The 14,442-nt window shown below is 44.8% G+C and overlaps 2 protein-coding genes across 3 annotated transcripts in view; both read left to right on the top strand.

Annotated features, from left to right (window-relative positions):
* ptpn3 (protein tyrosine phosphatase non-receptor type 3) overlaps nt 1-7,696 on the top strand; it is a 37,298-nt gene extending 29,602 nt beyond the window's left edge. For both annotated transcript variants that reach the window (XM_072460086.1, XM_072460083.1), the window contains exons 24-26: nt 2,745-2,890; nt 4,054-4,189; nt 7,108-7,696. In XM_072460086.1, the coding sequence (XP_072316187.1) occupies nt 2,745-2,890; nt 4,054-4,189; nt 7,108-7,191 (366 nt within the window). In that variant the 3' untranslated portion in view covers nt 7,192-7,696. The remainder of the gene's footprint in view (nt 1-2,744; nt 2,891-4,053; nt 4,190-7,107) is intronic.
* Nucleotides 7,697-8,041: 345 nt separating this feature from the next.
* epb41l4b (erythrocyte membrane protein band 4.1 like 4B) overlaps nt 8,042-14,442 on the top strand; it is a 44,054-nt gene continuing 37,653 nt past the window's right edge. The window contains exon 1 of the mRNA XM_072460686.1: nt 8,042-8,826. Within this exon, the coding sequence (XP_072316787.1) occupies nt 8,554-8,826 (273 nt within the window). The 5' untranslated portion in view covers nt 8,042-8,553. The remainder of the gene's footprint in view (nt 8,827-14,442) is intronic.

The following is a 14,442-nucleotide window of genomic DNA, read 5'->3' as shown; positions in this document are numbered from 1 at the left end:
CTTTTGAATGGGAACACAGTACAGTCCACCAAATGTTACTAATAACAAGAAGCTTAAACCCATAAATAAAAATAAACTAACCCTAACCCAAGTTATTAGAGCTGCGATTTTCACAGTGTGTGCTTTGAGGGATCGTCAGGTGATGTGTAATTACTGTAATTCCCACACTTGTTTAATGTAATAATCATTTTAGAGTGTCCTAAGCAAACTTCTGAACCGGAAACGACAGCAAAAACACTATTGCAATTCCCATAGACAGTGACAAACATTATTTACACTTTTAATATCTTATGTTTTAGTTGTTGGTGTACCAGTATATTTGCATTAACAAAAGTGTGCTCAGAACCCCAAAAAAGAAAAAGAAAACACTGTTGTAGAAAGCAAGCGGGCAAGCAGATCTGGGGTGTCTACAGTATTAACATTTAGTGGATAATAGAAAAGTGAAGAAAAAAACACCACAAGTGTGGGCTTTGAACCCAGGCCTCCTGCAGGAAGGGTAGACTATCCTACTGAGCTAAACTCATATATTGTATCAATGTTCTAAGGTTCTTTGTTTCTCCTCTGCACATACTCAGTTAGGGCAAAACCTGCAAACATCCATGATTCCCACATATAGATTCATGGGATCCATGCGCAGAAGAAGCTGCTTTCTGTTGTGGTTCTAAAAGCTCATGTTAGAGAGCGGAGCATGAACGGTCCTCTGAACACAGCCACAGACTGAGCCGCTGTGGCAAAAGCAGAACCACGCTTCCCGCGCAGTAATTCCCTGTGGCCTGTAACAGCCACTAAAAAACACACCATGAGTTCAACCAAGCTTCAGCAGAACAATTTATATATAGTTATAACACACGGTAATTTTAAATTTTACTGGCCAATCACTGACTGCCTTGATTGCCCTGACCGCACGCCACTAGTAGCCACAAGAGCCACAAGAGCCACAAGAGCCACAAGAGCCACAAGAGCCACAAGAGCCACAAGAGCACAGACTGGTCAGTTGTACTCAGTAGTATATGTGCTGTTTATTAGCACATGTATTAGGCGCAAAAAGTGTCTTCCTTTTAGCTTTGATAATATTGTACATAGATATTTTTATGATTATTGTGAGAAGAAACATCACAAATGTACGATTATTCACAATATTTGGCAGAACTTGGCACATACACAGCTTGCGTTCACACTTGTCCTGGCTCGGTCCTGAAGTAGACTCGGTTTGGTCCCGTTTTTGTCCTGGTTTAGTCCTGAAGTAGACTTGGTTTGTCCCGTTTTAGTCCTGATTTAGTCCTGGTCTAGTCCGAGGTGTGTGTGTCTGTGCAAGTGTAAACACAGCCATAGATTTGTCACATTAGCTTCATTAGCCCTGAGTAAATGTTCAGTGATCAGGGAAGCGTGAGTTCACAAACAAGCGAACACAGATTCATCTATGTTGGTCCATCTGTTCCTCTGGCAGCGCGAGTCAAACCTGCGTCGCCTCAGAGGCAACGAGCCCAGTCCAAAGACCAGAGTCAGCACTTCTGTCACTGGTTTTCCCTTCTACCCTCTACCTACTTTCTGTCAAAAATACTCACCTGTACCTATATATTGTAAGTTTCTCTGTAAATCTTCTTAATGTTCTCATACTATGATTTGTCCTGGCTTTAAGAAAATACTTTAAGGCAGCTTTGCTATTGTTTTTCATGTTTTATGTCTAAAAAGTTGAATGGCAATGTTTAGGAGATAAATTTTCAAAGTCAGTTTTGTGCCAGTTTTGTTTTTAGTGAGTAAGTGAAAATCAAATCAAAAATTGTGATCGATCGCAGTGAGAAGAACAATTCAGGTTATTTCTTTCTCATGTCATCTCGCAGCCCCAATTTATATGTGCAATAGTACAATAATCCAATCCCAGAACATAGAAAATGACTTGGATTTATTGTGCGTCCTCTCCAGGCAGCAGAAGTATCAATTGTGTGTCAATGAAGACTAAAAACAGTAGCTGCAAGTGTCAAAGTTGTTTATTAGCAGGAGATTTAAAGGTAATATGTTCAGAGCAAGTACAGTGACAGTGTATGGGCTTTAAAAGTACGGAGAAGCGCTGCAAGACATGGGAACAACGTGTTTTGAGCGCTTCAGAAGAACTACAACTTCCTGGTTAAACACTATAGCACATGTTTATAAGAATGGTAATAAAGAACCCATTGTTTACACTGTAGAAAGACATTTCCAATAACAAAACGGCTTCTTTAATATTACCATGTGGTCTTTGTTCTACTTCTGATCCAGTCGCTTCTTTTTTTTTGTTATTGATGTTTATTTTTCCTTTGTCCCCCGAGCCAGCAGACTGCACTACTCACTGACCGAGGTTTTTAGGGAGTGACTTAAGGGTTGATTGACTGATGTCCGTATTAGGGTTGTCAAAAGTATCGAAAATCGGATTCTAGTATCGAAATTAGATTAAATAATACAAAAATTATACAAAATATGACCTCTCGTGAACAGTTTTAGAATGATTTTGAGCTCAATCAAAACCATAACAACCCACAGCACGAACCAACATGTTGAATAAAATAAAGTACTATTTATTTTGTGATGAAAATGTCTGTATATCGTGTAAAACCTTGAACCAAGAAAGAGCATTTTTAAATATTACTGCGGTACTGAAATGGGTAGTACAGCACGAGTCTGTATGTGAGCAGCTGGCCGGTTTAAAATGTGCTCAATAAAGTTTGTATCCCCCTGTATTTGTACACCTGTTTTTGTGTTTGTTGCAGCTGGGAGAGGAGCGGGCGGTCACACACCTCCAGTACGTGGCCTGGCCGGATCACGGTGTCCCCGACGACCCCTCGGACTTCCTGCTGTTCGTCAGCTCTGTGCGGGAGCGGCGGCGAGCAGACGAGCCGCTCATGGTGCACTGCAGGTGACGTTTGTGTAGCTCAGACACTGGCACAGGTCTGTCCTCTGCGATTCAAAATGTTTTACCCTTTGATGCTGTAAGAAGTTACTACATGAAACGTCCAGAACAATTAGAGTGCGCACATTCTTGATAAATCTACAAATAGAGGTTGGCGATATGGACAAAAATTAATACCTCGCTATTTTTTATATAACGATAGTCGGAGGATATTATGTCAATCGAACAAAAATGTGTTAAAACGTGTCTTTAAATGTTTTAGTTGAGGTTTAATTGTCAGTCAAATGTGAACTATCTGTGTAACATTATTCACAAAAATGCAGAAATATCACCTAGTTTACATAGTTTGTACATAGTAAACATAGTTTGTTTATTTTTTATATAATTTGTTATTGTTGTTGTTTACAATACACAATATACACTCAACATTATTTTTTTTTTTTACATATCTTTAAAACAACCTTCATGATATTATTTAAATTTAGAAATATATTGCCACCTTGTTCTGTCACAATCTTATTCCACTTGCTATTGGTAAAACAGAATACATTTTTTAAACATACCAACATTTTACATCTTTTAGTAAACCAATGTTTTTATTCATCAACTAATCATTACATTGGGATGATAATAACGCATTAAACGCTGAACAACAGAAAGGAGGATTAAGTTAGCAGAGACATCAAGTCAACTTTATTATTTTTTGTTATTCATATTTTATTTGATTTTCATTCACAGATAATGCAGAACAACATGCAGACAGTGGGGGGGAGAAAAGACAAACCAAATACCTTGCAATCATTAGACAAAGTCAGACCTAATTGCAAATATGATTCAAATACATCCACCTGTAACCTCAATTTAAAAGTTTTTTATTTCCATTGAGAGTATTTTGTGTCTCATGTCAATCCAAACACTTACCTTTTTTCTCTCAATACGTTTTGATTAATGATTGTGGTCTTGTGTGTAAAGCCAACTCTGTTCGACCCACATAAAACCAGAGTGAGTTTCCTTTTTCCACAGGTTTCAGAGTGATGAAAATACAGCACCGTTGCCATTAGTGATCAACGATCAAAAACAAAATATTATATCTTTTGAATGGGTAAACGTCCTCTGCAACCCATGAATAAATAAATGATAAATTGTTGGTTTGTTTTGATTCGCCGCAGCGCTGGGATTGGACGGACGGGCGTTCTCATCACCATGGAAACGGGGCTGGCGTTGTTGGACCAGGGTCGACCTGTGTTTCCGCTGGAGATCGTGAAAACACTGCGAGACCAGCGCGCCATGATGGTTCAGACCACGGTATGACAGGTTTACACTAATGTTTAGCACCAAATATGTTGAAGGACGACATCGGGCCATTCCTTAAATTTAAGTGTGAATAAAAAATTTAAAGTGCATAAGACGGGTTTTGAAATGATGACCTCATTTGGTGGGATTGTTTACATCAGTAGAGTTGCAGTTTGGAAAGAACAATTTCAAAATAAAAGTTTCAGGAAGTAGAGCTCTAAAACTGAATCCCTGTGATGTCATCAATAAGTGACATTACAGCCAAACGCAAAGACACTTTACAGCAACGGATACCATTTTCAGACAGTTTAAACAATCATTTGACAAAATAACGTTGAAATCAGGTATTATTATTTTCAAAATCATAACAATTGTGTAAATTTATATGGATTTTTGCCCTTGTTGACTATGGTTTCTAGGTAACAGGAAATACAGTGTCTGTGGGGGAACGTGTGCTACGTCACGACCACACATTTCAACTAATTGTATTGGCTTTTTGGTGAAAGAGCAACACAAAGTTGCACACAGTTGTGAAGTGAAAGGAAAGTGAAAGATCTGCGTGCAAAAGTATTCAGCCTTCCTGAGCCAAAACTTTATAGAACTGCCTTTCTCTGAAGTTACAGCTGCAGGTCTCCTGGGTTATGTCTCTACCAGCTTAGCTCACCTACAGGCTGGAATGTCTGCCCATTCTTCTCTGCAACAGCTCAAGCTCTGTCAGATTGGATGTGAACAGCAGTTTTCACATCACAGACTTTCTATTGGATTTTGGCCTGAGCTTTGACTGGGTCATTCTAACGCATGAATATTTTTTTGGTTCAAACTTTTCCATTGTAGCTCTGGATTCATGTTTAGAGTCATCTTTTGAAGACGCCAACAGGTTTTCTTCCAAGATTGCCCTGTATTTGGCTCCATCCATCTTCCATCAGCTCTGGGCAGCTTCCCTGTCCCTGCTGAAGAAAAGCAGCCCCACAGCCCGATGCTGCACCACCATGTTTGACAGTGGGGATGGTGTGTTCAGAGTCATGTGCCGTGTTTTGTGCCTCACATAGCTTTTTGCTTTTAGGCTAAAAAGTTCAATTTTGGTCTGATCACACACCCGAGCACTTCCATCCACATGTTAGCTGTGTCCTCCACATGGCTTCTAAAGGACTCTTTACATTTCCGTATAATTGAACAGTACTCCGTGAGATGTTCAAAGCGTTCACATTCTTTGTACAACCTAACCCTGCTTTCAACTTCTCCACAGTTTCCCCCCTGACCTGTGTGGTGTGTTCCTCGGACTGCATGTCCAAACAAACTTCTGTGGCCATCTTTAGAACAGCTGCATTTATACTGAGATTAGATTACACACAGGGCTCTATTTAATCCTTGGGTCAACACTCAATCTTTCAGCAATCATCAGGCAACTTCTGGCAGCAACTGGATGCACTCAGGGAAAAGAGGCTGAATACTTTAGCACACCGCACATTGCACAAAAAAGGTCAATACAAGTGAATTAAGTTTGTGGTCGTGACGTGACAGGTTCCTGGAGTATGAATCCTATTTCAGGCCACTTCCAAGTAAAGCATTTTGGTCGTCCCATATCAAAAATCAGTAGAAGCTCACATTCCATAAACAAAATAAAAGGACCACAACTGCATAAAAAAATGTGTAAATGATGTGGCTCGATGGTAGAGCTGCAGCACATGCACGACCACCTCAGCCTTCCTCGCCCTCCAACCGTACCCGTTTGTAACTATGCTCTGTCTTTATCAGATTAAGCTTCAAAATGGAAAGAGTATATATCATTACAAGATCTAACAATGAAAGGAACAATGCATCACATGTCGCGGTTTAAATATAGAACATTTTTATGCCGGCGTTGCCCGCATTTTGAAAAGTGATACGGTCCCTCGTGAAACCTGTTTTTTTGCTGATGGAACGGTTCTTATGTTTCCTCCATCTGTTTGCAATGGAAAACCCGCTCAATGCTGGGACAGGCTTTACCGTAACGAGCCAGAGTCAATGTCACACGGTTACAGCAGGCTTAGCTCATGTTTGAACCTCCAAACCGTTTACAGAACATTACGTGAGGAATAAAAAGCAGAAAATGAACAGCAAAAAACGTGAGACGTAGAAAACACTTCAAAACTCACTCTTGAATTGTCCCATTGTTGCCTCATTTGGATTTAATAATACTGCTGTCTTTATGACACAATGTATTTGGCAGCTATTTTATAGTCAGATAACAAATTATTGCAATTATCAAAATACAATTATTGTTATTATTATTATAGTCGACCCGGACGCGATTATTCAGACTAATCATTGCAACTAGGGCTGTCACTAAGTCATGTCATTATTTTTGAGTTATTATTTAGATTAGTAGCCGACTAGTCAGCGATTATGTTTCTGATTAGTAGACTTGTCAAACTATTAGTACTTTTGTGTATTGAGACTTTTAGAATATCTTTTTAACCAAATAAATGTTAAAATACGGTGACGGAACGCTTCTAGAGAGAATATTCACAAATAAAATGTATTATTTATCTTTTTTGACATTTTGATTTAATAATGCCACTGTCTTTGTTATAAAGGGTATTTTTAAATGTGTTTTAAAGTCTGTATAGTCCAGATAATTATTACAATTATCAAAATACAATGATGGTTATTTTCAGTCGATTAGTCACAATTACTCGATTAATCATTGAAGCCCTAGTTACCAATAATCATTTTAATGTATAATTCTTATTTGGGGAACAGATTAGAACATTTTTAAGTTTTATAAGATAATCCCTCATAAATGTGCTGGTGAAACCGAAAGTGCAGCTTGAGGCGTAAAACCCAAAAGGTCTCGAACACTTAATCTATTCATGTGACCTTTAGTTTGTTAATATCACACAAACCCCTCCTATTAATTAACATTTTGTAATTTTTTTATTTTCTTTCAGTGTCAGTTCCAGTTCGTATGTGAGGCCATTTTGCGTGTCTACAAGGAGAAACATGAGGGGTCTTCTGCTCCAGTCAAGTCTTAATCATCGAGAGACCACATAAAATGTCATTTTCTTCTAGTCACGCACAAGCTGACTCCCACTGAAGCAGTCACTCCTCCAGGATCGGTACTCGGCCTGCATATTAAGTGCAAACTGTCCTAAGAGCACAGCTGGTGGTGAAACGTCAAGATTACCACGCTATGATACACCTAGTTGGCCTTTCGCTTTCTGCTGATCATGCATAAAGCTGGTACTTGCTGCCGTCTCCATAGTGACTGATGTATAAGACTTGTGAGAGCTCATTTCTGAGCAAGAGGCCACTCAGCGATGCTGCCACTTATGAGGATTAGCGTGCCTTAGACTGATGGCTCCAGTCGAGCCGCATGGCAGAGGGAAACAAAGATTATCTGTGCTTTGTCTTTGCCATGCCAACAGTAACCGCAGTGACTTTGATCCATACGTTAGATAAAGTCAACCAAAGGCGCAGCACACACTGTAAACAAGTTAAATTATTAACACGCAATAAACACTGATTTTATTATTTTTATTCCGTTATGTCTTCTTGTGTGAATTTACCAAATACTGTGTGTTTTGTGAATGTGTGAACCTGAACATATCAGTGAGACTAATTACTATAGCATATATACTTTAGCAGCAGATAACAAAATGCTATTTAGTATTGTAACTGTAATAGTCTAATATTGAGATGAAACTAATGTGCAGTCAGACACAAATGTGGAGTAAAATATTCAGCAAAAACATGAACTAAGTGTGACTCAGCGGAGCCACTCAAACACCCACTGCAGACGTAAGTATGAATGTATGAATGTATGAATGTATGAATATGCTCTTCAGTGTGATGACCGTGAGGGTCAGCCTCAGTCTCGTGAGGCGCGCGCGCGGCAGACAGATGGCGCTGGTTGGATGCTGTGTCTCGTGCAGTTGAAGCGTCAGAAGTTTGTTCTGCGCCGTGCGGTGCGCATGCGCAGACCAGGCTGTTTGTCCAGTTTCACTGGTTGACTTTTACCTGTGAGGTAGATCAGAGTTTCACTTCACCGGCGAGAGTCGGGAACAAGCCCGGCTTCAGTCCAGAGGAGACAGAGTGGATTTTCCCTTCACACGAACACGGCTCTTTCCAGAGGTCCCGCTGAGGAGACTCGGGACTTTCTCAGGATCCAGGGGTCAGTACGCAACAGCGAGCTCAGGAGGAGGCAGGTGCCGCGGGACGGAGCGAGGACGGAGCTCAATCCTTTGGGCTCTGCTTTTTTGGGCTTTGCTCCTGTTGTGGCTGTGCGTGAATTCAGGACACGTTCCCTTGGTATGTCACCCCCGGTCTGAGGGTCTGAGGGTCTTTGTCTCTGAGGAGATCCTCCTCGCGCGGAGAACGACTCTTGGACCAGGAAGATGATGGGCTTTCTGCGTCGGACGTTCAGCCGCCGCTCGAGGAGTCGATTCCAGAGAGAAAGGGACGAACGGGACGGAAAGCTCGGTACGGGAGGGGGCGGAGGGGTGACCGGGAACCCCTTACTCCTGGCCCATCAGCAGCAGGTTGTACATGCGCCTGCGGTGGTCACTGGGGGGGCTTCAGTGCATATCCCCGCGGCGGGGGGCGCACGGACCTCCATCACCTGCCGCGTGCTGCTGCTGGACGGATCAGACGTGAACGTGGATCTGCCCGTGAGTTCACTCTCATTATAAACAGAGCGTTTTAAAGTTGTTCAAGGACAGAACGTGTCCATTGGGAACCAGGATTAGGAACAAGATTATTAAAAAGTTATGCGTTAGAATTAAAAGATAATGGTGTATATTCCCATTAAAGTCGTCTAAGAAGGAAGGACCGTGTGCTGGTCACGTGATGCTATCTGTATACTTCTGGAACATTTCATTTTCAACTTGACTGATTTTATTTCTCTTGGGCCTGTTGCCTTTACGCGCAGTTTTCAGCCCGTGCACGTCTGTGATTCCTGATCTTATTACACGCTGCGGGGCAGACTGTGTCGGTGGCAGCTGAGACTGTGTCGGGGGCAGATGAGACTGTGTCGGGGGCAGATGAGACTGTGTCGGAGGCAGATGAGACTGTGTCGGTGGCAGATGAGACTGTGTCGGGGGCAGCTGAGACTGTGTCGGGGGCAGCTGAGACTGTGTCGGGGCAGATGAGACTGTCGGGGGCAGATGAGACTGTGTCGGAGGCAGCTGAGACTGTGTCGGTGGCAGATGAGACTGTCGGGGCAGCTGAGACTGTGTCGGGGGCAGCTGAGACTGTGATGGGGGCAGATGAGACTGTGTCGGGGGCAGATGAGACTGTGTCGGTGGCAGATGAGACTGTGTCGGGGGCAGCTGAGACTGTGTCGGGGGCAGCTGAGACTGTGTCGGGGCAGATGAGACTGTCGGGGGCAGATGAGACTGTGTCGGGGGCAGATGAGACTGTGTCGGAGGCAGCTGAGACTGTGTCGGTGGCAGATGAGACTGTCGGGGCAGCTGAGACTGTGTCGGGGGCAGCTGAGACTGTGTCGGGGGCAGCTGAGACTGTGTCGGGGGCAGCTGAGACTGTGTCGGGGGCAGCTGAGACTGTGTCGGGGGCAGCTGAGACTGTCGGGGGCAGCTGAGACTGTGTCGGTGGCAGCTGAGACTGTTTCGGTGGCAGCTGAGACTGTGTCGGTGGCAGATGAGACTGTGTGGGGGCAGCTGAGACTGTGTCGGGGGCAGATGAGACTGTGTCGGTGGCAGATGAGACTGTGTCGGGGCAGCTGAGACTGTGTCGGTGGCAGATGAGACCGTGTCAGGGGCAGCTGAGACTGTCGGTGGCAGCTGAGACTGTGTCGGTGGCAGCTGAGACTGTGTCGGGGGCAGATGAGACTGTCGGGGGCAGCTGAGACTGTGATGGGGGCAGTTGGGACTGTGTCGGGGGCAGCTGAGACTGTGTCGGGGCAGATGAGACTGTGTCGGTGGCAGCTGAGACTGTGTCGGTGGCAGCTGAGACTGTGTCGGTGGCAGCTGAGACTGTGTCGGCGGCAGATGAGACTGTGATGGGGGCAGTTGGGACTGTGTCGGTGGCAGCTGGGACTGTGTCGGTGGCAGCTGAGACTGTGTCGGTGGCAGATGAGACTGTCGGGGGCAGATGAGACTGTCGGGGGCAGATGAGACTGTCGGGGCAGATGAGACTGTCGGGGGCAGCTGAGACTGTGATGGGGGCAGTTGGGACTGTGTCGGGGGCAGCTGGGACTGTGTCGGGGGCAGCTGGGACTGTGTCGGGGGCAGCTGGGACTGTGTCGGGGGCAGCTGAGACTGTGATGGGGGCAGTTGGGACTGTGTCGGGGGCAGCTGGGACTGTGTCGGGGCCAGTGGGACTGTGTCGGAGCCAGTGGGACTGTGTCGGGGGCAGCTGGGACTGTGTCGGGGGCAGCTGGGACTGTGTCGGGGGCAGCTGGGACAGCTAAGACTATCGGGGAAGCTAAAACTGTCTCGGGGGCAGCTGAGACTGTGTCGGTGGCAGATGAGACTGTGTCGGTGGCAGATGAGACTGTGTCGGTGGCAGCTGAGACTGTGTCGGGGGCAGCTGAGACTGTGTCGGTGGCAGATGAGACTGTGTCGGTGGCAGATGAGACTGTGTGGGGGCAGCTGAGACTGTGTCGGGGGCAGATGAGACTGTGTCGGGGGCAGATGAGACTGTGTCGGGGGCAGATGAGACCGTGTCAGGGGCAGCTGAGACTGTCGGTGGCAGCTGAGACTGTGTCGGTGGCAGCTGAGACTGTGTCGGGGGCAGATGAGACTGTCGGGGGCAGCTGAGACTGTGATGGGGGCAGTTGGGACTGTGTCGGGGGCAGCTGAGACTGTGTCGGGGCAGATGAGACTGTGTCGGTGGCAGCTGAGACTGTGTCGGCGGCAGATGAGACTGTGATGGGGGCAGTTGGGACTGTGTCGGTGGCAGCTGGGACTGTGTCGGTGGCAGCTGAGACTGTGTCGGTGGCAGATGAGACTGTCGGTGGCAGATGAGACTGTCGGGGGCAGATGAGACTGTCGGGGGCAGATGAGACTGTCGGGGGCAGATGAGACTGTCGGGGGCAGCTGAGACTGTGATGGGGGCAGTTGGGACTGTGTCGGGGGCAGCTGGGACTGTGTCGGGGGCAGCTGGGACTGTGTCGGGGGCAGCTGGGACTGTGTCGGGGGCAGCTGAGACTGTGATGGGGGCAGTTGGGACTGTGTCGGGGGCAGCTGGGACTGTGTCGGGGCCAGTGGGACTGTGTCGGGGGCAGCTGGGACTGTGTCGGGGGCAGCTGGGACTGTGTCGGGGGCAGCTGGGACTGTGTCGGGGGCAGCTGGGACAGCTAAGACTATCGGGGAAGCTAAAACTGTCTCGGGGGCAGATGGGACTGTGTCGGGGGCAGCTGGGACTTTGTCGGGGGCAGCTGAGACTGTGATGGGGGCAGTTGGGACTGTGTCGGGGGCAGCTGGGACTGTGTCGGGGCCAGTGGGACTGTGTCGGGGCCAGTGGGACTGTGTCGGGGCCAGCTGGGACTGTGTCGGGGGCAGCTGGGACTGTGTCGGGGGCAGCTGGGACTGTGTCGGGGGCAGCTGGGACAGCTAAGACTGTATCGGGGAAGCTAAAACTGTCTCGGGGGCAGATGGGACTGTGTCGGGGGCAGCTGGGACTTTGTCGGGAGCAGGTGGTGGTGGTGGTGAGTGAGAGTGTGGGCAAAGTACGCAAGTTGCTCGTATGATAAGATATTTTCATGTTGATGGTTGTGTCACTGAAGCTGTTGTGCCACCTGTGAGCGCTCTGCCTTTGAGGATGAGAAGTCGTTGTGATACTATTGTTCACCTCCACAAGACAAACTTCACAGTCACAGCGTCTGGCTCTTGTGATTTAGGTGTGTTTTGCTTCCTCCACTGCGCTACTGAGTCATTGGGACTTGTTTGGTGAGATTAGTGCAATTTAAATACGTAAGACATATTCCCAGCAAGGGTGAATGGAGATAATGACAATGATAACCAGATAAGTATTATGAAATGTTAAGTCTATTATCACATGGATATAAATCTAATATAATGAGTGTGAGTCCAATTCTTCAAAAGCGAATACAACAGCGAATAATGACTCTGCTAGAATAGGAAATGTGTATAATTTTCCACTCTGAACACATGTATACTTAATACGTCATAATTGTTGTATAAAATAGTCAAAATTATGTTTGCTCTTTTTAGTCTAGGAAGCCCGATCCATACCAAATTACATTCCTTTTTTCTCTCTTTATTACTTGGTTTTTAAAAATACTAAATTAAATAATAACACAAAATGAACACAAAGAAGCCCGTATGTCAGATTTCAAATAATATCTGAAAAACAACTTTACATGTGCGCCAACTTCTCTGTGAGGGTTCGCCACCTGCTTGTCGTCATGGAGATGTTATTGCTTTCCTGTTACTGTGAGCAGTCGCCTCTTTGCAGATCTGATCTGTCGCTTTGCCCGGCGGCGTCACCTGCTCGTCTCCAATCGAGTTTAAACTGAATGACGTAGTGTGGAACATTCCAGGAAACATCTCCGTGGAGTCGACCAGAAAAGTTACAACTAAAGCCTCGTGTGTTGTGGGTTTTAGAGTGATAAAAATCCACAGCAATTGACTATTCAAAACACAATCTCACATCATTTGAATGGACAAAAGCTGTCAAAATATCACCTCTAAACAGGAAACAATGAGTGGCATGAGTGTATATGTTTTAGGACTTGTCGGCCTTAAGTTGTTTAATCAATTACGGTAATTGGTCAATGTTGTTTTTGTCAACGACATTATCTTTATTATTATATACTGTAATTATCATTATTTGAGTTTTAAGGATTCATATGGCAACAGAAAGAAGAGCATTTGGAGTGAGTTGCCTTTGACTTTGACTTATGTACACTGTTTCCTGGTTCTTTTCTGTATGAATAGTGCAGTTTGAGTCAGATCATATAAATATATTTGAAGAGCTTTGGTCAGTTTCATGCTGCTGCTGCTGCCTCCTTAAGTCAACTAATCAATAGCCAGAGCATGTCTTTAGTCGACCACAGAAATTCTTAGTCTACAGCCCTAAACTTAACATTGACTCTTGTATGTAAAAATGATGCCTCCATATTTTTGAACTCCTCTGCTGCTGTTCACGAGCCAGTCCCCAATCCTTTAATACCGCAGATTTCCTCACATTCAAACACAAACCCGGAAGTTTGGACTGGTTATCTCGATCCAAAGTACAAGGCTTGTGTCATGTGTCCACTCCACACCCCCTGAGTTTTAATGGTCTCACAAACAAACGAGGCACAGCGTTACTGTGTAAGTGCATACTCTCGAGTTTCCATCATCAGAACCGAGTCCTGTAACCGAGAAATACTTTATAAACTTAAGGCTTGCTCTATGCATCGGTTAGTCGGCTATATGATCAGACCTTAATAAATACACAATTCACTCCAAGAACACTAGCTTACACACCATGCCTTCTTTCTTCTGTGGTTCACATAAATACTTTTATAATGCCAATAAATTAATTAGTCGACTAATAAAGGTTTTGGTCGACTTAACATTTTTGACTGAATAATCGTCTAAACGACTTGAGGCACACAGCGCTACTTGTCCTCTCATTTTGCTTCACATGGCGCCTTCTGTAACTCTCATTGAAAGCTATAAACTTGCCTTTGAAACCCAGAATGATACGTTTCTGTATTTTCATACGGATCGATATCAATCCGTTTTTTATCTCCACAAATTCAGATGGCCGTGATAGACTGGTTGATTAGCCAATCAGTAACACACATGATCTGTCAAAAATATATACACATCACAGGGAAAAATATCAGAGTTCTGCAGCATCAATGAGCGAAGCACAAAACGCTGTTAATCTGAGATGAGACACATTTGATTTAGTTCTAAATGATGGATGAACTCCTTTGTTTCACTTGCATCACTGAAATAAACAAATATGATTGCGCTGTTCTGTTTGAGTCTTTGTAAAGAAGTGAAGGAGTGTGTGTTCTGGATCCCAGGCAAATTTGTATTCACACTGTAATGTAGGAATCATAAATGCCACACGTCTGGTATTCTGTCAACACTGCCCAAATCAGACATGACATTAACCTTTTACTTCTGCTCATTTTGGCCTTGACATCATCGAAAAGTCTGTTCTTGATATAATAGAAATGAACAAATAGGGACAGTAACCACCATCAATACTGTCCTTCACTGTAGAGCGTTATAATTCATGTTTTTTAGCCGATCTGGTATTCATATTTATGGTTTCAGCATTCCTGTCCTGTCCTTTAGTAA

Source organism: Eucyclogobius newberryi, unplaced genomic scaffold (assembly GCF_026437365.1).
Source record: "Eucyclogobius newberryi isolate DKJ021-1_F unplaced genomic scaffold, fEucNew1.0.hap1 SCAF_3, whole genome shotgun sequence".
Classification (NCBI taxonomy): Eukaryota; Metazoa; Chordata; class Actinopteri; order Gobiiformes; family Gobiidae; genus Eucyclogobius; species Eucyclogobius newberryi.
Note: the sequence above shows the minus strand (reverse complement) of the source record. Positions and strands in the feature narration are given on the sequence as shown.